Source organism: Melanerpes formicivorus, unplaced genomic scaffold (assembly GCF_026170545.1).
Source record: "Melanerpes formicivorus ecotype bairdi unplaced genomic scaffold, bMelFor1.0.p_v2 SCAF_311, whole genome shotgun sequence".
Lineage (NCBI taxonomy): Eukaryota > Metazoa > Chordata > Aves > Piciformes > Picidae > Melanerpes > Melanerpes formicivorus.
The window spans coordinates 152,733-175,790 of record NW_027142663.1 but is presented as its reverse complement, the minus strand read 5'-3'; the positions used below and the strand labels follow the sequence as shown (position 1 = coordinate 175,790).

General features: G+C 57.9%; 1 protein-coding gene across 3 annotated transcripts; it reads right to left on the bottom strand.

The window, feature by feature from the left end:
- Positions 1–1,996: 1,996 nt before the first annotated feature.
- Positions 1,997–22,454, bottom strand: TGIF1 (TGFB induced factor homeobox 1). Of its 3 annotated transcripts, XM_068170286.1 has the most exons (4): positions 22,256–22,454; positions 21,711–21,810; positions 5,940–6,163; positions 1,997–2,925 (listed from the first exon to the last, which is right to left on the bottom strand). In XM_068170286.1, the coding sequence occupies exons 2-4, from the start codon at positions 21,724–21,726 to the stop codon at positions 2,356–2,358; spliced, it is 810 nt and encodes a 269-aa protein (XP_068026387.1). In that variant the 5' UTR covers positions 21,727–21,810; positions 22,256–22,454; the 3' UTR covers positions 1,997–2,355. The 3 variants fall into 3 exon arrangements, with proteins under 3 accessions (XP_068026387.1, XP_068026386.1, XP_068026388.1); XM_068170285.1 differs by lacking the exon at positions 22,256–22,454 and having other exon boundaries at positions 21,711–22,218; XM_068170287.1 differs by lacking the exons at positions 21,711–21,810; positions 22,256–22,454 and adding an exon at positions 17,990–18,063.
- Positions 22,455–23,058: the final 604 nt, after the last annotated feature.

Sequence of the window (23,058 nt, the reverse complement as noted above, 5' to 3'; positions counted from 1 at the left end):
CTGACTGAAAGGGTTCTCCAGGCCTGGCCCAGGCTGCCCTGGGAGGTGGCTGCATTCATCCCTGGAGGTGTTTCCCAGAGGCAGAGTTGTGGTCCTGAGGGCCATGGGGCAGCCCCAAGCCTTGGTGGAGTTAGAGAAGGGTTGGAGGGGGTGAGCTGAAAGGTCCTTTCCAACCCAAACCAACCAGTTCTGTCCTGCAGCACATCTGGCAGCCAAAAGCTGCAATTCTCAGAGGGGTCAAGACACCCTCCTGAAATTTGGTGATTTGCCACCCAGTTCCCTTTGACCTCTTTATGAGATGTCCACAGGAGATGGACAGATGGACAGGTCCTCCTGGCTGGCTTTTCAGCATTCCTGCAGCCACCTGACCAACAGCTCCTGCTCCTGCGAGCCAAACCTAGCTGGGATGAACTCAACAATACTCCTGCCTTCCATTGGCTTCACAGATTGGGCTGGAAGGGGCCCCCCAAGGGCACCCAGGCCAAGCCCCTGCAGGCACAGGGACAGCTCCAGCCAGAGCAGGCTGCCCAGGGACACAGCCAGGCTGAGCCTGAATGGCTCCAGGGATGGAGCCTCAACCCCTCCCTGGGCAGCCTGTGCCAGTGCCTCCCCAGCCTCCCTCTGCAGAGCTTCCTCCTGATGTCCAACCTGACCCTGCCCTGCTCCACTCCCAACCCCCTGCCCCTCCTCCTGTCCCCACAGCCCCTCCTGAGCAGTCCCTCCCCAGCCTGCCTGCAGCTCCCCTGCAGGTATTGCAGTGCAGCTCTGAGCTCTCCCTGCAGCCTTCTCTCCTGCAGGCTGCACAGCCCCAGCTCCCAGCCTGGCCCCACAGCAGAGTTGCTCCAGCCTCTCAGCAGGCCCCTGTGTCTCTTGTGATGGGGGTCCCACAGGTGGGGACAGCCCTGCAGCTGAGGTCTCCCCAGAGCAGAGCAGAGGGGCAGGATCCTCTCTCCAGCTCTGGCCACACTGCTTTGGCTGCAGCCCAGGCTGCCCTTGGCCTCCTGTGCTGCTGGCTCCTCTCCAGCTTCTCACCCACCAGTAGGACCATGTGGGGGAGAAGGGGAAGGGGAGAGAGAGAGGGGAGAAGGGGAAGGGGAGAGAGAGAGGGGAGAAGGGGAAGGGGAGAGAGAGAGGGGAGAAGGGGAAGGGGAGAGAGAGAGGGGAGAAGGGGAAGGGGAGAGAGAGAGGGGAGAAGGGGAAGGGGAGAGAGAGAGGGGAGAAGGGGAAGGGGAGAGAGAGAGAGAGAGGGGAGAAGAGGAAGGGGAGAGAGAGAGGGGAGAAGGGGAAGGGGAGAGAGAGAGGGGAGAAGGGGAAGGGGAGAGAGAGGGGAGAAGGGGAAGGGGAGAGAGAGGGGAGAAGGGGAAGGGGAGAGAGAGAGGGGAGAAGGGGAAGGGGAGAGAGAGAGGGGAGAAGGGGAAGGGGAGAGAGAGAGGGGAGAAGGGGAAGGGGAGAGGGGGGAAGGGGAGATCTGAGCCTTTGCTGAGTGAAGTAGGTGGCTGTGAAGCTCCTGCTGAAGCTGCAGCTGCAAACAAACTACTCTGTGCTTCCATTTGTAAAGAAAATATGTTTATTACGTCATGGTAATGGGGGGGAGGGCAATAAAAAGTGTGAATCAGCCAAACTTGGGGTCTGGTTGGGTTTGTGTTTCTAAAAAAAAGGGGGAAAAAAAACCGAAAAAGAGGACAAAAGGAGGATTTCTCTTAGCCAGCATGTGGGGAATGCTCAGAAGAAGACTTGGTATCATCATCATCATCATCACCATCTAGATATTGCACAGCCTGGAAGGAACACAAAGGCCCAAGCCCAGCGAATCCCTTGGGCCTGGGAACCAGCTCACATTATGAGAACGACAAAAGGAAAGACAACAACAACAAAAAAACCCAAAGCTACCAAAGAAAACCTTACCAAAACCAAAATAGATAACCACCAAATAAATCCCCCCAACAATAAACCCAGGGTGGTCCCCCCCCCCCCTCCCCTGCCCCCCATCCCCTCCCCCAGCAACTCAAATCCTTTCTACAGTAGCTTCAAGAAGTTTCTACCCCCTTGGAATGACCAGGACTCCACTGAAGACCATCTCTCAGGGACATGAAGGAAGCTTCATCTCAGCAATCCCTTGTGCAAATAAGATTAAGAATAACCAAAATCCAACCAAAGAACCAAAGCAACAAACCAACACCCCCCCGACCCCCCCCCAAAAAACCAACCAACCAATGCCAAGAAAGTCACGCAGCCAAAGTCCTTTCCACGGAGCGCGGCCGGCGAGGGCCACGCAGCCTGGGAGATCCCTGCCTAGGAGGAAGGAGGAGGAGGAGGAGAGGCAAAAAGGAAGGGGGGGAATGGGGAGAGGAGGGTTCAGGCCATGAGTTTTGCCTGCAGCTCCATCTCTGCTGCCCGTTTGAGTGCAACGTCCACCAGGAGCTGGAAGCCGCTGAAGTCCTGGTTGAGGTCGGGAGGGGTGGGAGGAGGAGTGTTGAAGAGGCCGCTCTGGGCGGCCGAGCTGGGAGCCAGTCTGGAGGGGTCCTCCTGGGAGGACAGGCAGCTGTCTGTCAAGCTGGTGGGGGCCGGGGGCTGGGGCAGGTCCATGGGCTGGCCGACATCAGCGGGCTGGCAGAAGTGGAAGGGATCCTTGAGGGCAGTCACAGTGGTGTGGCAGATGACGGAGGGCCGGGCCAGCAGCGCGCCCGGCGCCGGCTTGGCGGACGACAGAGTCTTGCCCAGCGTGGCAGCGGCCCCGGGCAGGAAGGAGGCCTCCTCCAGCAGGGGGATGTAGTTCTTGGTGCCCACGGCAGGCTCCACCAGCAGGCTGCCCTCGGGGAGCTTGGTGCCGCGCCGCGAGATGGTGAACTGGTTGGGGTCTTTGCCGTCCTTCCTCAGCATGTCGGGCAGCAGCCGGCGCCGCGCGTTGATGAACCAGTTGCAGACCTGGGGACGCAACCACAGGCAGCTGAGGTCCTGCCTGCCTCCCACCTCCACCCCCCAGCAGTGGCCCTAGCCAGCACAGCCTCCTTCTCACCCTGTGGGGAGAGCTCCTCAGAATCCATCCCCTCCTTCTGTCACACCGGCTCAAGAGCTCACACAGCGCTCTGGGTTGGAAGGGACCCCAAAGGTGTCGTCCAGTTCCACCCCCCCTGCCATGCCCGGGGACACCTCCCACCGGCCCAGGGTGCTCAAGGCCTCATCCAGCCTGGCCTTGAACACCTCCAGGGAGAGGACATCCACAGCTTCTCTACTGGAGAGAGTCCAATAGAGAGCTGAAAGGATGATGAAGGCACTGGAACATCTCTGCTATGGCCAAGGGATGCAGACAGAGGTTGTCCTGCTGGGAAGCAGCTTCATGGAGAAAAACCTTGGGAGTCCTAGCGGGCAGGAAGGTCCCCAAGGGCCAGCAAAGTGTTCTTGTGGCCAAGAAGGCTGATGGTCGTCTGGGGTGCATCAAGAAGAGTGTGGCCAGCAGGGCAAGGGAGGCTCTCCTGCCCCTCTGCTCTGCTGAGCCCAGTGCTGCACTCCCCAGTCCCAGAGGGACAGAGAGCTGCTGGGGAGAGCCCAGGGGAGGCTGCAGAGCTGCTGAGGGGCCTGGAGCAGCTCTGGCAGCAGCAAAGGCTGAGAGCCCTGGGGCTGAGAGCCTGCAGCAGAGCAGCCCCAGAGGGGAGCTGAGCAATGCTCAGCAAGAGCTGAAGGAGCTGTGGGGGGCAAGAGGCTGGGGCCAGGCTCTGCTGAGTGGTGCCCAGGGCCAGGCCAAGGGGCAGAGCCTGGCAGGCAGGAGGTGGCAGCTGAGCAGGAGGAGAAAGTGGTTTGGGGGGAGGCTGCTGGAGGCCTGGAGCAGGCTGCCCAGAGAGGTTGTGGAGTCTGCTGGTGTGGAGAGCTTCCAACTCCCCTGGGCACTGTGCTGCTGGGCAGGGTGCTGGGGGGGCCCTGCTGGAGCAGGGCTGGGCTGGGGCAGCTCCAGGGGTCCCCTCTCACCCCTCCATTCCATGCTTTCCAGTTCTGTGCCACCACTGCAGTGGGAGATTAACGAATCCCTCCTGGCAACCCCAGAACAAAGGGAGCCCAACTGACAAGCCCTGGCACGCCTGGCCCGGGCCCTTCCCTCCTCCCTGAGGAAGATCTGAAGGCTGCTCCGAGGCCAGGCAGGCTGTGTTCAGGGGTGAGCTGCTCAGCACACTCATTAAGCTGCTGCCATTGTTCCTCAGGCTGGGGTTAATCAGCAACAGCCCAAGCTTTGCTCCCCCCCCATGCACAGCCACCCCTCCCACCAGCAGTTACTGATTTTCCTTGTTCAACTGCCTGTGTCCACAGACATAACAGGAGTGACCTCACCGAAGGTTGGTCTTGTTTAAACATCAAACCAGCTTCCTGGCCCAGACAGCAGAGTCCTTAGACTTTGTTTTATTTTTATCCCCCCCAACCCCCCTCCCTCACCTCGTTTACTACATAAAAGGAGGTGCTCCTGAGGGCCTACCACAGAGGAACCTTCCTTTCACAGCCACTTCCAGCATTGCTACCAGGGGCTTTTCACCAGGGCTCCAAAGAGACCTTCTGGTGGCCTTGGAGCAGCTGAAAGGGCTCTGCAAGACAGCTGGGAGGGACATCTGACACGGGCTGGGAGCGACAGGATGTGGGGCAACGGCTTTGAGCTGCAGGAGACTGCAGAGCAGGAAGAAATTCTTGGCAGTGAGGGTGGGGAGAGACTGGCACAGGCTGCCCAGGGAGGTTGTGGATGCCCCCTCCCTGGAGGTGCTCAAGGCCAGGATGGATGAGGCCTGGAGCAAGCTGGGCTGGGGGGAGGTGTCCCTGCCCACGGCAGGGGGGGGTTGGAACTGGATGTCCATTAAGGTTCCCTTCCAGCCCAACCCATTCCACAATCAGTGAATCGATCCAAACAGCCCCAAAGCCCAGAGGAGCAGCTCAGTGTTCAGCCTCTCTCAAAACCAAACCAGAGCTGACCTGAGTTCTCCTGCAGCAACCTTCCACCAGGTGGAAAGCAGCAGCTGTCAATAGCTGCAACAGGAACCCAGCATGGTGGGGTGGGCAAGGACCTCTGGAGCCCCCCCAGCCCAATTCCCTGCTCCAGCACCTTGCCCAGCACGGCTTGGAGGCTGCCCAGACAAGGAGACTCCAAGACCTCTCCGGGCAGCCTGCCCCAGCACCCTCACTCCAAGCAAGTTTCCCACCACAGATGAAGACAGAAGCAGCAAGCATCCAACAGGTCCCAGAGCCTGGATCCCAAGTGGAACCACGCCAGAGTTTTGTCTGGGAGAGACCCTGAGGATCCTGCAGCCCTACCCTTACCCCAGCACGGCCAGGTCACCACCACCACCACCACCTCTACTCTACTCTACTCTACTCTATTCTATTCTAGTCTATTCTATTCTACCCTACTCTCTACCCTACCCTACCCTACTCTACCCTATCCTATCCTATCCTACTCTATTCTCCCTACCCTACTCTACCCTACCCTACTCTATTCTACCCTACCCTACTCTACTCTACCCTACCCTATCCTATTCTATCCTATCCTACTCTATCCTACCCTACCCTACTCTACTCTACTCTACCCTACCCTACCCTATCCTATTCTATCCCATTCCATCCTATCCCATCCACCCCACAGCCCTCAGCACCACATCCCCACAGCTCTGCAACCCCTCCAGGCATGGAGACTCCACCACTGCCCTGGGCAGCCTGGGCCAGGCCTGGACAACCCTTTTGGGGCAGAAATTGTTCCTCACGGCCAACCTGAACCTCCCCAGCAAAACCTGAGGCCGCTTCCTCCGCTCCCGTCCCTCACAGGCCCCAGCTGGCCGCAGCCTCCTCGCGGGGAGCCGCGGAGCGCCGGAAGGGCTCCAGCCTCCCTGGGGGGCGCGGGGCGGCTGCGGCGTGCCCGGCCGGGGCTGCCCGGGCCAAGGGGAGGCGGCGGGGGCCCGCGGCGGCAGTACCTGCAGGGTGGAGAGGTGCGTCTGGCGCGAGAGCAGGGCCTTCTCCTGCTCGGAGGGGTAGGCGTTGTAGCGGTGCTCGTAGAGCCAGTCCCGCAGGATCTGCACCGACTCCTTGGGCAGGTTGCCGCGCCGCCGCCGCTTGCCCGCGCCCGCCGCCGACAGGTCCAGCGGCACCTCCATGGTGTCATCGTCCTCCGAGTCGCTGCCCGAGGCCGCGGCCACGCCTGCAGGGGGACAGCACCGCAGCGGTCAGGGCAAGGCTGACAGAATCACCAAGGCTGGGGGAGACCTCAGAGATCATCCAGTCCAACCCAGAACCACAGACCTCATGACCAGACCATGGCTCCAAGTGCCACATCCAATCCCCTCCTGAGCACCTCCACGGATGGGGACTCCACCACCCCCCTGGGCAGCACATCCCAATGGGCAATGACTCTCTCTGGGGAGAACTTTCTCCTCCCCTCCAGCCTAAACCTCCCCTGGCACAGCTTGAGACTGTGTCCTCTTGTTCTGCTGCTGGGGGCCTGGCAGAAGAGCCCAACCCCCACCTGGCTCCAACCTCCCTGCAGGGAGTTGCAGAGAGCAAGAAGGTCTCCCCTGAGCCTCCTCTTCTCCAGGCTAAGCAACCCCAGCTCCCTCAGCCTCTCCTCACAGGGCTGTGCTCCAGACCCCTCCCCAGCTTTCTTGCCCTTCTCTGGACACCTTCAAGTCTCTCAATGTCCTTCTTAAACTGAGTGGCACAGAACTGGCCCAAGCCTGGGCCCAGGGGCAGCTCCTCCAGCCCCCCCCCAAGCCCAGGGGCAGCTCCTCCAGCTCCCCCCCAGGCCCAGGGGCAGCTCCTCCAGCCCCCCCCAGGCACAGCTATCTCCTTCAGTATCCCTACAGAGTTCAGGTCTGGGCTCCTCACTCCAGGAAGGACAGTGAGGGGCTGGAGAGTGTCTGGAGAACAGCAGCAAAGCTGGGGAAGGGTCTGGAGAACAGGGGTGGTGAAAAGCAGCTGAGGGAGCTGGGAGGCCGAGGGGAGACCTCATTGCTCTCTACAGCTCTCTGAAGGGAGGCTGGAGCCAGGTGGGGGTTGGGCTCTTCTCCCAAAGAACAAGTGATAGGAGAAGAGGAAATGGCCTCAAATTGCCCCAGGGGAGGTTTAGGTCAGACATGAGGAACAATTCCTACTCCAGAAGGGGTTGCCAAGGCCTGGCCCAGGCTGCCCAGGGCAGTGGTGGAGTCCCCATGCCTGGAAGGGTTTCCAAGCCCTGGATGTGTGGTGCTGAGGGCTGTGGTGCTCTCCATCTCCTCATCCCCCAGCCCGGATTGGTACCTCCCAAATCCTTCAACCACTCATCTCCAGCACCCTTCTGGGCTCAGAAACTTTCCCTCCATCACCTGTCCCCAGTGTGCCTCTTCCAGAGGAGGTTTGTCCTGCAGCCCTGCCGAGCTGAACAGGCAGCAGCGGCGTGGGGAAGGGGAAGGGACCAGGTTGGAAAAGACCTTTGAGATCATCGAGTCCAACCTCTCATCCAACACCACCTAATCAACTCAAGCATGGATCAGCTCAGGGAGCTCTTTCCTTAGAGGATCAGCATCAGAAGGCTTCTTCAGACCCAGGGTGGCACCAAGCCTTTGCTTCAGGTTTCCTTTTGCATAGTGGCCACTGATCAGCTTGCAGCACTTCCAGCTGCAGATGCATCTCAGCAGTTCCTTAGACCCAGTTTAAAGCCTGGAAGGACTGCAGGCTGACTGCCCAGGGAGGTGGTGGAGTCACCATCACTGGAGGTGTTCAGGAGGAGACTTGATGGGGTGCTTGGTGCCATGGGTTAGTTGTTTAGGTGGTGTTGGATTGGTTGATGGGTTGGACACGATGATCTTGAAGGTCTCTTCCAACCTGGTTTATTCTATTCTATTCTATTCTATGTCTTTCATCCTATAATTTCTGAAAGCCTCCAGCCTTCTGCAGGCTGGGCTGCAAACACAGCCTCACAGTGTCACTAAGGTTGGAAGAGACCTCAAAGCTCATTGAGTCCAACCTGCCACCACAGACCTCATGACCAGACCGCGGCACCAAGTGCCACATCCAATCCCCTCTTGAACACCTCCAGGCATTGTGACTCCACCACCTCCCTGGGCAGCACATCCCAATGACAAATGACTCTCTTAGTGAAGAACTTTCTCCTCCCCTCCAGCCTCAACCTCCCCTGGCACAGCTTGAGACTGTGTCCTCTTGTTCTGCTGCTGGCTGCCTGGGAGAAGAGCCCAACCCCCACCTGGCTCCAACCTCCCTGCAGGGAGTTGCAGAGAGCAAGAAGGTCTCCCCTGAGCCTCCTCTTCTGCAGGCTAAGCAACCCCAGCTCCCTCAGCCTCTCCTCACAGGGCTGTGCTCCAGACCCCTCCCCAGCTTTCTTGCCCTTCTCTGGACACCTTCCAGCAGCTCAACCTCTTTCCTAAGCTGAGGAGCCCAGAGCTGGACACAGGACTCAAGGTGTGGCCTGAGCAGTGCTGAGCACAGGGCAGAAGGACTTCCCTGCTCCTGCTGGCCACACTCTTCCTGCTGCAGGCCAGGATGCCCTTGGCCTTCTTGGCCCCCTGGGCACACTGCTGCCTCATGTTCAGGCAGCTGTCAATCAGCACCCCCAGGTCCCTCTCTGCCTGGCTGCTCTCAGCCACTCTGCCCCCAGCCTGTAGCACTGCCTGGGGTTGCTGTGGCCAATGTGCAGCCCCTGGCACTTGGATGTGTTCAATCTCCTGCCCTTGGCCTCTGCCCCTCTGCCCAGCCTGGCAAGGTCCCTCTGCAGAGCTCTCCTGCCCTCTAACAGCTCAACTCCTGCCCCCAGCTTGCTGTCAGCTGCACATTTCCTGCTGATGGACTCCATCCCCTCCTCCAGATCATCAATGAAGATATTGAGCAGGCTGGGGCCCAGCACTGCTCCCTGGGGCACACCACTGGTGCCTGGCTGCCAGCTGGCTGTGGCACCATTCACCACCACTCTCTGGGCTCAGCCTCCAGCCAGTTCCTAACCCAGCTCAGAGTGTTGTTTCATCCTTCCTTCATCTGCTCCACTCCCTCATGATGCTCCTGAAGGATTAGGGAATGCCCCAACCCTGTTGTTAGTTCTTTTCATTTCCAGAATCCCCAATCCTGTGCCATTATTCCTTAACTTAAATCTCTGCCTTTACTTTCTTTATGTGTCCTAAAGATGTTCCTGTGCACCTTCAGCCCTGCAGGCCTTCCCAAGCCTCTATTCCTAACCAAACTTTCACCTCCTCCTCTTTCAAACCTTCCTTTTTGGGGCTGGCTGTCAGTTCTCAGAGTTATTTCCTGAAGTTATCAGTGAGGTTGTGTTGCTGGAACACAAGTGAGAGAATCAACCAAAGCACACAGTCTCACAGTCTCACCAAGATTGGAAGAGACCTCAGAGATCATCCAGCCCAACCTGGCACCACAGACCTCATGCCTAGACCATGGCACCAAGTGCCACATCCAATCCCCTCTTGAACACCTCCAGGGATGGGGACTCCATCCTTTCCTCTCCTCCAGGTCTTGTACATGCCATGAGTGTGTTACACACCACCTCTCACCCCTGTCAGGCACCCACTGACCCTGAGCTAACACCAGGCAGGTTCACTGTTCAGCCACCTCCTCTCCCACAGGTGCTGTGGTTTGTGTCTGGAGCTCCAGCAGTGCTTTCAGAACCTTTCCTCTCTCAAACCCTTCACTTTTTGCCCTAGATGCCCTCAGCAGCCAATGTGTTCCCCATGGGTTCAGGCATCTTAGCAGCAAACCTCTCCCTTCCCAGCACCCAAACCCCATGGGCTCCATGCCCTGCAAACACCTTCTGGGGGCTGCAGCCTCTCCTGCAGCTTTGGGAAGGTGTGATCCAGGCTGGAGAGGAGAAGGCTCTGAGGAGACCTAACTGTGGCCTTCCAGGATCTGAAAGGGGCTACAGGAAAGCTGGGGAGGGACTTCTGAGGGTGTCAGGGAGGGATAGGGCTGGGGGGGATGGAGCAGAACTAGAAGTGGGGAGATGGAGATTGGCTGTGAGGAAGAAGTTGTTCCCCAGGAGGGTGGTGAGAGCCTGGCACAGGCTGCCCAGGGAGGTGGTGGCAGCCTCCTGCCTGGAGGTGTTTGCAGCCAGGCTGGAGGTGGCTGTGAGCAGCCTGCCACTCTCTAATAATAACCCAACCCCCCCAAAAAAAAACCCATTGGAGAGATTGCTTTTATCTTCTGCATAGCTCCCACCTCACACCAAGGCTGCCCACATCTGCTGCCTGGGGAATGCTCCCACGCTCCTCCTGCAGGGGGAAAGCTCAGCAGGTGAGTAAGGAAGGGCTGGGGACACCCAGCTCAAGCAAGGGGTCATGAATGGTTTCCTAACCTCCTAGAGGATGGAGCTTGTGGGCTTGATAGCTCCTTCCACATCCCTTGGTGCAGGCAGAAAGAGCAACACCACCAAACGGGGTGGGGGGGAGAGGAAAGCTGTGTCTGCCCCCGCCTCTGGGAGGACTTGCACATGGGAGAGACCCAAAAGAGGAGGCAAATGGCAAGAGTCAGGTGCCTGAGAGTCACCAGAGGAACTTCCTGAATCTAATTGCACTTTGAGTGCCAGCAAACCACAACCCCTTCATGTCTGGCTGGGTCTGGTTGCTTTCCAGGGCACCACTTTGCATCCTGATGCCTTCCTTTTCCCTCTCCACCCTGGTGGCTTTCCACTCACGTTTTCATCTGAGGAAATGTGCAGAGATTCATGGGATGGGGGGGAGGGAGGAATGGATCTCCAAGATCATCCAGTCAAAACCTCCTGCCATGCCCAGGGACACCTCTCAGCCAGACTCAGCTGCTCAGGGCCTCATCCAACCTGGTCTCCCAGGCAGGAGGCAGCCACAGCCTCCCTGGGCAGCCTGGGCCAGAGGCTCAGCAGCCTCACACTCAACAACTTCTTCCTCAGCTCCACTCTGACCCTGCTCTGCCTCAGGTCCAAACCCTTCCCCCTGGGCCTGGCTCCAGACCCCCTCAGGAGCAGTTCCTCTGCAGCCTTCCTGCAGGATCCCTTCAGGTGCTGGCAGCAGCTCTGAGGAGCCCCTGGAGCCTTCTCCTCTGCAGGCTGCACAGCCCCAGCTCCCTCAGCCTGGCCTCCCAGCAGAGCTGCTCCAGCCCTGGCAGCATCTCTGTGGCTCCTCTGGCCTCTCTCCAGCAGCTCTGTGTCCTTCTCCTGCTGGGGACAGCAGAGCTGGAGGCAGGACTGGAGGTGAGGTCTGGGCAGAGCAGAGCCCAGGGGCAGGATCCCCTCTGCTGCCCTCTGCCAACCCTGCTCTGGCTGCAGCCAGCACACAGCTGCCTGAGGGCTGCAGGAGGCACTGCTGGCTCCTGGGGAGCTGCTCAGCACCCAGCACCCCCAAGCCTCTTCCTTCAGGGCTGCTCCCAACCCACTCTGCCCCCAGCCTGGAGCTGTGCCTGGGGCTGGCCTGACCCTGCTGCAGGACCTTGCACTGTGACTTGTTGAACCTCCTGCAGCTGGCACTGTGCCACTTCTCAAGCCTGTCAAGAGCCTTCTGGATGCCATCCCTGCCCTGGAGCCAGTCCCACAGCTTGGGGTCACACCACAGCGATGCTGGGAGGGGAGAAATCAAATTCAACCAAGCTAATTAGTGCTAATTGGCTGAGAAAGGCTCAAATCCTGCCCCTTTGGCTGGAGCACATTTTGGAGGCCTCACTGCAAGGCAGTGAGGAAACAAATGGCAAAGCACAAGAGAGGAAAGCAGAGTGGAACCCACGCTGTGGTGCTCCCCACTTCAGCAATCTCACAAGCCCTGGGGAGCTCCCAGGAAGATCCTGCTCCTCTGCAGCCAGCACCACGCTCCCTTCCCAGGGAAATCAGCTCCTGCTGGCAGGGACACCTCCTAGAAGCTCCAGAAGGCAAAACAAGTCCTTCCCCTTTCTGTGCTCCCAGACTGCTGGGGAGGGAGGAGGAGGAGGAGAAACTTGGGTCATTCATAACATCGAAACCAAACAAACCTCAAGAGCAAGAGGCAGCTAAAGGTCAGAAGTAAAAGGTTTTTATGTGGGCAACCAGCCAGAACTGTTGGAGGAAACAAAGTCAGCCCTAAAATAGGGGCTGGAGAGGGTCCAGTGAAGGGCAGCCAAGCTGGGGAAGGGTCTGGAGAACAGGGCTGGGGAGGAGCAGCTGGGGTGTTTAGTCTGGAGGAGAGGAGGCTGAGGGAGAGCTCATTGCTCTCTGCAGCTCCCTGAGAGGAGGCTGCAGCCAGGTGGGGGGTGGGCTCTGCTCCCAAGGGGCAAGAGGCAATGGCCTCAAGCTGCCCCAGGGCAGGTTTAGGTTGGACATCAGGAGAAACTTCTACACTGAAAAGTTCTTCAAGCCTGGCCCAGGCTGCCCTGGGAGGTGGCTGCATCCCCACCCCTGGAGGTGCTCCCCAGAGGCAGAGCTGTGGTGCTGAGGGCCATGGGGCAGCCCCAGCCTGGGCAGAGGGAGGGAATGGTTGGATCTGGGTGAGCTTGGAGGTCTTGTCCACCAAAACCCACTCTGTGCCTCCATGTCTCTTAAGCTCTGAGTACTTCCCCAAGTAAAATCAGTGAAGGCATCCCCTGAACACCAAAGAAACCTCCCCCCAAAGCCCCACAACACAAAGTGAGTCCGGGGGGTGGTGGGGCAAGCTCTCCTCACACCTGGGAAGGTGGAGCTGAGGAGGACCTCCACTCACTCACCACTCCAAGCCAAGCTGCTGTGGTCTTCCTGCCCCTGTGTAGGAGCAGCTCAGCACCCTCCAGATTAGTACAGACACTGACCTAACTTCCTTAGGCTTAGTGTAAGTTGCCCAACTGTGCCACAACTCAGTGCAGAGGTTGCCCCAACAGCCTTCAACTTGGCGTAAGCTGCCCCAACACCTTTCAGCTCAGGTTAGAGGTTGCCCCAACAGCCTCCAGCTGCCAGCAGGTTGCCCAACCTTCCCTGCCTGTTGCTGAGGCACTTTCCCAGCAGGATGACCAAGCTGTGACTGGCCTGGCACAGTTCCTCCAGGAACTTACTCAGTATTGTTTCCATCCCCTGTACTGCTGATTGATGTCAGCAGCCAAGCCTGCACTGACACACCACCACCAAGTTTCTCCTCTGATGACTAGCTCCATGAATTATCCAGTCAGGGCCCAGGAACAATGCGACAGGAGATAAGGTCCACGCAGTGTCAACAGGGTCTTAATTCATGGAGAAAGTATGGGAAGCTTGCATGCAAAACCATGCCCAGGAGCTGCTTTGGCACCCAGCACAGCTGCAGGGGAAGTCCTGTCACACAGCCCAGCCCCGGGGACAGGCCTTGCACCATCGAACCTAGAGGAGCACTTCCCTGGAACAAAGATCCTGCAGGGACACCACAAGAGGCTCTGCACCAGCAGCTCAGCACCTTTAAACTGAATTTAAACCTGGCTGAGAGAGCCCAGGGGAGGCTGCAAAGCTGCTGAGGGGCCTGGGGCAGCTCTGGCAGCAGCAAAGGCTGAGAGCCCTGGGGCTGTGCAGCCTGCAGGAGAGCAGCCCCAGAGGGGAGCTGAGAAATGCTCAGCAAGAGCTGAAGGAGCTGTGGGGGGCAAGAGGCTGGGGCCAGGCTCTGCTGAGTGGTGCCCAGGGCCAGGCCAAAGGGCAAGGGGCAGAGCCTGGCAGGCAGGAGGTGGCAGCTGAGCAGGAGGAGAAAGTGGTTTGGGGGGAGGCTGCTGGAGGCCTGGAGCAGGCTGCCCAGAGAGGTTGTGGAGTCTGCTGGTGTGGAGAGCTTCCAACCCCCCCTGGGCACTGTGCTGCTGGGCAAGCTGCTGGGGGGGCTCTGCTGGAGCAGGGCTGGGGCTGGGGGAGCTCCAGAGGTCCCTTCCCAGCCCTCCATGCTGGGGTTTGTTGTTCCTCTGCAAGCCAACTCGTGCTGCCTTGGTTTTGCCCTGCAGAAGCAGTTTCTCGGTTCAGATGAAGTGTGTTTAGGAGGAGACATGAGAGAAGGAGATGAAATAACCGAGGAGGCTGCTGCGGCTGCCCTGCTGGAGCAGTGGCTTGGGCTGGGGGAGCGCCAGAGGTCCCTTCCAACTCCCAACAGCAGAAACTGCTTCTGGGACTGTTGCTGTCTCTCAGCCAAGAGAAGACGACCAGAAATGAGCAAAGCCTGCCTGGAAGCCAGCAGCCTGCAAATCCCTTCTGTGTTTGGCAAACAAGCCCTTGAGCCGCAGTCAAAGTCACCGCCTGCCGAACCGCCACCTACCTGGCCAGGAATGAGTCACCAGGCAGGCTGCCCTTTGCTCGTGTCACATCGATTGACACACTGAGTTAGTGACACACAAAGCTGCCTCTGCTCCAGCGGCAAGCTGCTAACCGCCTCTCCTCGCTGCCAGAGGAGCTGAAGCGGCGCCGGAGCGCAGCCCGGCCGCGGGGCAGCCCAGTCCAGGGCGCAGCGCAGCTCAGCCCAGCCGCAGCGCAGCCCAGGGCGCAGCGCAGCTCAGCCCGGCCGCGGGGCAGCTCAGCCCGGCCCGGGGCGCAGCGCAGCCCAGCTCATGGCACAGCGCAGCTCAGCCCGGCCCGGGGCACAGCGCAGCCCAGGGCGCAGCGCAACTCAGCCCGGCGCGGGGCGCAGCGCAGCCCAGGGCGCAGCGCAACTCAGCCCGGCGCGGGGCGCAGCGCAGCCCAGTCCAGGGCGCAGCGCAGCAGCGGCGCAGCTCAGCCCAGCCGCGGGGCGCAGCGCAGCCCAGTCCAGGGCGCAGCGCAGCAGCAGCGGAGCTCAGCCCAGCCGCGGGGCACAGCGCAGCAGCAGCGGAGCTCAGCCCAGCCGCGGGGCACAGCGCAGCAGCAGCGGAGCTCAGCCCAGCCGCGGGGCACAGCGCAGCAGCAGCGCAGCTCAGCCCGGCCGCGGGGCACAGCGCAGCTCAGCCCGGCCCGGGGCGCAGCGCAGCCCAGCCGCGGGGCACAGCGCAGCCGCGGGGCAGCGCAGCCCAGCAGCCAGCCCCACAGGAAGCCGTGGTGGGACACGTCCTCCACTGTCCCAGCTGACAGCCCTTGGCAGGAGGAGCAGGAGCCACGTTGTGGCTGTCAAGGCTGTGTTTTCATCAAAGCTTTCCTGCTGATTACAGCCCAGCTTTGTTTCTCCTCTGCCTTGTGAGTAATCAGCCCATGCGCCGCTGGCTTCCTGTTCTAACAGGGCCCAACTGAAAGGAGCTGCTGGCCAGGCTCCATCCCGGCCTCGCTGCTATTTAACACCATCAATGAAGCCCGGTGGACACCACCGGCAACCCCCAGATGACCTCCTCAGTTATTTCATCTCCTTCTCTCATGTCTCCTCCTAAACACACTTCATCTGAACAGAGAAACTGCTTCTGCAGGGCAAAAACCAAGGCAGTACGAGTTGGCTTGCAGAGGAACAACAAACCCTAGCATGGAGGGGTAGACCTCTGGGGCTGCCCCAGCCCAGCCCTGCTCCAGCAGGGCCCCCCCCAGCACCCTGCCCAGCAGCACAGTGCCCAGGGGGGGTTGGAAGCTCTCCACACCAGCAGACTCCACAACCTCTCTGGGCAGCCTGCTCCAGGCCTCCAGCAGCCTCCCCCCAAACCACTTTCTCCTCCTGCTCAGCTGCCACCTCCTGCCTGCCAGGCTCTGCCCCTTGCCCCGGCCCTGGGCACCACTCAGCAGAGCCTGGCCCCAGCCTCTTGCCCCCCACAGCTCCTTCAGCTCTTGCTGAGCACTGCTCACCTCCCCTCTGGGGCTGCTCTGCTGCAGGCTCTCAGCCTTTGCTGCTGCCAGAGCTGCTCCAGGCCCCTCAGCAGCTTTGGAGCCGAGTTCCTTGTGCTGTCACTGGGCACCACCACAGAAGAGCCTGGCACCTTCATCTGGACACCCACACCTCAGGTATGTGTCGACAAATGCCCCAGCACCACTCAGATGGCCGGCCCACACCATCAGTGTCCCACCAGCACCACTCAGCCCGTGCCACCTATGACTTCAGAACTACTCCAGCAGCATTCCCTTCCTCACAGGGCAACTGTTGAGGCTGGAAGAGACCTGTGAGCTGACCAAGCCCAGCTGCTCACCTGGAGCTCACCATCCCACCACTGCTGCTGAGCCACCACCCCCCCCACGTCCCTTGGCATCACAGCCATGCTACAGACAATTTTCCTACTCATACTCTACACTAGGACATGAAAACCATCCAGGAGTGTTCAGCCTCAGCACACAGATGCATGAAGGTCTTTTAAACACCTCCAAGGATGATGACTCCACCACCTCCCTGACAGCTTAGTCCAGTGCCTGAAGAGCCCTTTCTGTGAAGCCATTTTTCCTACTCTCCAACCTAAATGAATGACTTTCTCCTACACCTCCTGAGCATTCTGCTGCCCAAAACAAGACCTTAGAGAGATCACTCCTGGTTCAGGCTCAACACCCAACTGCTAGCAGCTTGGCACAACTGGAATAGAGCCATGCCCAAAGCTGATCTCCAAAGAGCCTCCTGGCTCCTGCAGAAGGAGAGGGGAGGCCAAAGTGCTTTAGGGAGGCTGAGCCTTGTCAAACCAGATGAAAAACTTGGGCTGAGGGTCAGGACAAACACCAACTTGTCCCATTGTGTGAAGACGACTTTCCATCAAGGAGGAAGAGCAGCAGAAGCCCACTGCTGTTCAAAGCAGATCCAACAACCTTCTGACCAGAGAGGAGATGACCAAAACTCACTCCCTGCCCACCCACCCCCCCGAGGCTCTCTGAACTTCCTAAGGGTTCAGAGATAAAGAGAAGTAGCTCCCACCTCCCAGCCCTGGATCTGCTGTAACCCAGGTTGAGGAAGACTCCTCCACATGTCCCAACTTGAGCAGATGCCTGCCTGTGCTCCTCAGCAGCTCCTGGCCAGGCTCAGGCCCTTCCCTCTGATCCCTATCAGCTTATTAGCTGTAAATGAAACCATCCACACAGGAGCCCCCCAGGGCTTTCAGACACAGGCTGGGAGCTATCAAAAACAGCACACCGAAAACCAGCCTCCCCTCCCCAAAACCAGCAACCCCCCCAGCCCAAGCAGCCAAACACTCCCCCTCAACCGACAGACAACCCCCCAACAAGCAAACAAACAAGGCTCCCAAAGCCAAACAACCCCCCAAAACCGAGGTCCCCCGAGACAACAGCTCCCCAAAACACATCCAAGCACTCCCCTGAACCAACAAACCCGGCCAAAAGCACACCTCCCCCCCAAGACAAACTCCCCCAAACCAAACACCCCAAACGCAGCCAAACCCCCCCTCAAACCCAAACTCCAACCCCCAACCACAGCAACGCAAACTCAGCTCCCCCCAACCCCTGCAAAACAACCCCCCTCAAACCCAAACTCCAAATCAACCCCCCCAAACCACAGCAACCCAAACTCAGCTCCCCCCAATCCCTCCAAATCAACCCCCCCAAACCACAGCAACCCAAACTCAGCTCCCCCAACCCCTCCAAATCAACCCCCCCAAACCACAGCAACGCAAACTCAGCTCCCCCAAAACACGACACCCCCCAAACCCACAATGAACATCCCGCAGACAAACGCCCCTACAGCACAGCAGCCCTCCTCAACACCTCAAAGCCACCCCCCCAAAACCCACAACACCCCAAAACACCTCAAAGCCACAACCTCCATAACCACAACCCCCCCAAACCAAACACCTCCAAACCACAACCTGCCTCAAAACAACACCCCCCCCAAACCAAAACACCAAACACCTCCAAACCACCACCAACCCCCCCAAAAGCACAACACCCCCCCCCAAAAAAGCACAAATCGCCCCAAACTCACAACCACCCCCCTAAAAAAAAGCCTCTCAGCACAACCCAACCAAACAAACAGAATTAAGAGCAGCCGCGAAAAGAAATCCCCCAGGCACCAAAGCAGCTAAACTGTCCTGCGAATTTCACCCCACTCCCCCCCAAAAGAAATCAATCACCACCCCCCCCCAAAAATCGCACACAGCCAAAACAATAACCCAACCCCCAAACCCCCAAGCCCTTTTTCCTCCAAGTTGAAGCATTGAGGAACCAGGTTGTTTCCCCCTGTTGCACAACCTGCAACTTGGTCGGCGCTGAAACCGTCCAGATTTGGGGCTCTGATTGCACGAACCAGCCAGATTTGGAGCTCTGACTCCAGCAGGCAGCCAGCTCGGGAGTTAAGAGTCTTTAATTGGGGTTTTTTTTCCCCCCTCTCCCCCCCCCTCCCCTTTTCCAAGGTGCTCTTCCCGGGAGAGCAAGCAGAGAGAGTCCTGCAACAAAGTCACTCTTTGAGAAGTTCTGGAAGCGCTCCTCAGATGCCAGGTCACGAGTAGCTACAAGCCCAACCTTTCGCGAAACAAAGGCCCCCCCTGGCCCTCATTTCAAAGTTCCCTTCTGTGTCTCCACCCCTTTTAATTCCTGCCATGCAAGCCCCCCCCTCCTCCGCAGCCCACGGCCCCCTCTTCTCTCTCTGAAGTTGTCTCTCCTCAGCCTGTCACCCCTCATTGTTCCCATTGTTCCGGGCCCCCAGCTCAGCCCTGGTGTCGTCCCCCCCGCTCTGCCAGGCGCACACAAAGCCCTACACATGGACACCTCGGAGCGACGTCAGCGCTTTTCACCCTGCAGTTTGCAGGAGTTTGGTGTCTCAGCAGCTGCCCTGGGGGGGGTTGGGGGGGGGTGAGAGGAGAAGAGGGGAGGGGGGGAGCAGCTCGAACAATGGGAGCGAGCAGCAGGAAACCAGCTCCACCACTGCTGTGCAAACAGGGAGCGCTGGAATGTCCTAAAAATAACTGCGCTGGGTTCGGGTACAGCGAGGGGGGGAAAGAGGGGGAAAAGAAAGAGAAGGGGAGACGGGAAAAGAGGGGGAGAAAAAAAAAGGGGGGAAGAATAGAGGGGAAAAAGAAAGGGGGAGAGAAAGAAAAGAGAAAAAGGGAAAGAAAGACAGAAAGAAAGACAGAAAGAGAAAAAAAAAAAAAGAAAAAAAAAAGAAAGAGGGAAGGAAAGAAAGAAAGAGGGAAGGAAAGAAAGAAAGAGGGAAGGAAAGAAAGAAAGAGGGAAGGAAAGAAAGAAAGAGGGAAGGAAAGAAAGAAAGAGGGAAGGAAAGAAAGAAAGAGGGAAGGAAAGAAAGAAAGAGGGAAGGAAAGAAAGAAAGAGGGAAGGAAAGAAAGAAAGAGGGAAGGAAAGAAAGAAAGAGGGAAGGAAAGAAAGAAAGAGGGAAGGAAAGAAAGAAAGAGGGAAGGAAAGAAAGAAAGAGGGAAGGAAAGAAAGAAAGAGGGAAGGAAAGAAAGAAAGAGGGAAGGAAAGAAAGAAAGAGGGAAGGAAAGAAAGAAAGAGGGAAGGAAAGAAAGAAAGAGGGAAGGAAAGAAAGAAAGAGGGAAGGAAAGAAAGAAAGAGGGAAGGAAAGAAAGAAAGAAGAAAGAGGGAAAGAAAGAAAGAGGGAAGGAAAGAAAGAAGAAAGAGGGAAAGAAAGAAAGAAAGAAGAAAGAGGGAAAGAAAGAAAGAGGGAAGGAAAGAAAGAAGAAAGAGGGAAAGAAAGAAAGAAGAAAGAGGGAAAGAAAGAAAGAAGAAAGAGGGAAAGAAAGAAAGGAAGAAAGAGGGAAAGAAAGAAAGAAGAAAGAGGGAAAGAAAGAAAGAAGAAAGAGGGAAAGAAAGAAAGAAGAAAGAGGAAAGAAAGAAAGAAGAAAGAGGGAAAGAAAGAAAGAAGAAAGAGGGAAGAAAGAAAGAAGAAAGAGGGAAAGAAGAAAGAAAGAAAGGGAAGAAAGAAAAAGGGAAAGAAAGAAGAAAGAAGAAAGAAAGGGAAAGAAGAAAGAAAAAAGGGAAAGAAAGAAAGAAAGAAAGGGGAAAGAAAGAAAGAAAGAAAAAGAGAAAGAAGAAAGAAAGAAAGGAAAGAAGAAGAAGAAAGAAGAAAGAAAGAAAGAAAGAAAGGAAAGAAAGAAAGGGAAAGAAGAAAGAAAGAAGAAAGGAAAGAAAGGGAAAAGAAAGAAAGCAAGGAAAAAGGGAAAGAAAGAAAGCAAGAAAAAGGGAAAGAAAGAAAGAAAGAAAAGGGAAAGAGAAAGAAAGAAAAAGGAAAGAAAGAAAGAAAGAAAGAAAGAAAGAAAGAAAGAATGAAGAAAAAGAAAGAAGGAAAGAAAGAAAGAAAGAAAGAAAGAAAGAAAGAAAGAAAGAAAGAAAGAAAGAAAGAAAGAAAGAAAGAAAGAAAGAAAGAAAGAAAGAAAGAAGAAAGAAAGAAAGAAAGAAAAGAGAAAAGCCAAGGGGGGGGCAAGGAGAGAAGGAAGACTGGGGAAAAAAAAGATGAAAAGAAAAAAGTTTTTATAAAAAAGGGGAAAAAAAGAAAATATTAAAAAAAAAAAAAGAGGGGGGGGGAAGAAGGAAGCAAGGGCGGCACAAGAGCCCCCCCCCGTCCCCGCTTAGGGGCGCACAAGAGCCCCCCCCGTCCCGCTTGCAATCTCGTCGTACCTCGGGGGGCCGAGCCCCTCCGCCGTGCCGCCCGGCTGCCTGCGGAGCACGCCGCGATCAAGCGCCCTGCACAGCTAACCCCAAACTTCAGATCCATGCCCCTGCGTGCCTGCCCCTGCCGAGCGGGGGGGCGCTTCCACGGGGCCGTTCCGGGGGGCTCCCCTCCCCACCCCCCCCCAGCATTAGCGCATCGCATCTCCCGACATGTGCGTTAATTACTGCAGGGCCATTAACGAGGAGCGGGGCTGCTCTGCACGGAGCCGCAGGAATGTGTTAGGGGGGGTTGGAAAAGAAACAGCCCAACTCCAGCACGCTGAACATGCGCACTTCTTACCGCTCCCCCCTCTCAGACCCTCCACTTTTGGGTCATTTAATGGGGGGGGGGGGGGGGGGGGGGGGCTTTTTAATGCAACACACACCCCCCCCGCTCAGGCTGGCGCTGGGCGAATCGCGACAGAGAGCAGGAGTTGCGACTGAAGTTGTAACAGCTCGTCCCGCGCCTTTGTGGCCGAGCCGCGATTGAAAAGCGATTTAAAAAGCACTTTAAAACCCCACGGGGGCAAAGTTTTCGGTCTGGGAATTGACACAAAGAAAACTTTGAAGAAGCCTTCTTTTGGGGAGGGGGCGAGGGAGGAAAAAAAATCTCACCGCCCCCCCTCTTCCTCCTTTGAACCTCCAGCCGAAACTTTTGTACTTTAAGGTGTTTCGGCGTTGTTTTGGTTTGTTGGGTTTTTCCCCCCTTCTTTTAAAGGGATAAAGAGAAGGGAAATGAAGCCAACTCGAATCAAAACAAGGCAGCTGAAAGTCAAGATGAGCTTTGGGACACCCTCCCCCCCTCTCCTCTCCCCCGTTTCTCACAAGCCGCCCCCACCCCCAGCCCCAACGTGTTCACCGCGAACAAAGAGTCAGCGGAGATGGGGCGGGGGGGGGGGCGCCCCAAGTTGGGACGACCCCCCACTCGCCCCCCCCCCCCCTCCTTTTGCTTGGTGGGCAAACAGACAAAAAAGCGATTATGGGGAGGGCACGGGAGGGGGCTCAACGAAAAGAGAACCCACAAACCCCCTAAAGTTGTGGTAGGCACAAAGAGGGCGGCTTTGGGCATGTTTTTGACAGGGAGCCAGCGAGGCGGCTGCTCAGACAACAGCCCCGCGTGTTTTGTCTGGGAGAGAAGCATCCACTGCCATCTTCCCTGGCAGGGGGGGGGACACTGCGAAGGGCTTACAAGGAAAACAAGACTCCGTCTGGCTTGGCAACAACACCCCCACCCCCTCCCCAGCCCGAGCTGTGCCCGTGCAGAGGATATTTGGGGATCCCCGCTGCCTCCCCCCGCCTCCCCAGCTACCTTTTTTACTTTTCATCTCGATCGCCGGACAGATCCAAGTTTTCCTTCCCCGTTGTTGTCGGGCGCTGCTCCCCCCCCTTGCAACTCGGCAGCGAGGAGGCTGAGGAGGGAGAGCACGGTGATGGTGATGAAGCAGCAGCAGCAGCTCGGAGCCAGGCGCCTGTCAGCGGGAGCCGCAGGGCTCTTTGCCGTTACCCCCCAGCCCCGGGAGGATGAGGATGGCGGGGTTTATTCCGGTATGGCCGCAGCTGTGGTAGGCTTTTTTTCCGTTCCTCGTCCCCCGCTCCCTCCCCAACACACTCACAACGCACACACACACGGTCCCTTTGTTCCTCTCCACCGGCCCCGGTTGCTTAAAGTGAGGAGAAGCCCGAGAGGGAAAGGTGCAGGGCGGCCGCCTCCCCCCAGCGAGTAACCCGGCGATGCACTGGCACTCGCCGCTGCCTCCTCCTCCTCTCCCTTCTCTCTCCTCCCCTCCCGGCTCTGTCAGACGGGGAGGGACGGCGGAGTAAAACGGGGGGGGGGGTGTGTGTGTTTGCTCGTACCCGCTTGTTGCTGCGGGGACAGAACGGCGGTGGAAGGCTTGGGGGTTGGGGGAAGAAATCTTCCGTGCCTCCTCCCGCTCCTCGGCTTTCTTCCAAGCAGACGTTTGATCATTAAACTGGAAGGAGAAGGGAGGGAAAAGGAGCAGGGAGGAGGAAGAAGCGGGGGGAGGAATTTTGACAGCTGCCCTTGACTAGCCTCCTCCTGTTGCTGCCGGATGAACCACCCACTCCTTCACCCTCAATAGAGAGGAGAAGAAAGGAGGGTCCCTAGGGCTGGAGAAGGAGCGGGGCCCCCTCCCCAGCTCTGCTTGACGTCGGGGGGCATGCATAAGTTCCTACCTCCCCTTCCGTAGCACTAAACACCCCCGGGGGGCAGCTCCTTACACCCCCCCTCCCACAGTACTAAACACCCCCCGGGGCCAGCTCCTCACCACCCCTTTCCTAGCCCCCCTTTCCCCCCCTTTTCTGGGGGTTGTGTTGGTTTCTGGTTCCTTAGAGGTCGGGGTGCTTTTTGTTTTGTTTTGGTTTGTCTTGGTTTGAACACCCCCCCCCCCTCGCCCAGGTGGGATTTTTAGTCGCTGTGAAAAACCCAACCAAACCCAGCAGAATCTCCGGAGTTTGGCGCCTGGTCGCAAGAGTTTTATCTTCCTGCGGGATGGATGGGGAGGGACTGGGATCTCCCAGCTGCTCTTTTCCCGGGGGGAATAACGCTCCCCCCCTTCCCCCCTCTTCCCTAAGCCCCCCACCGGCTCCCCCACCGCTTCCCCCCTTCCCAGAGCCCCTCGGAGCAGAATTCCAGGCGG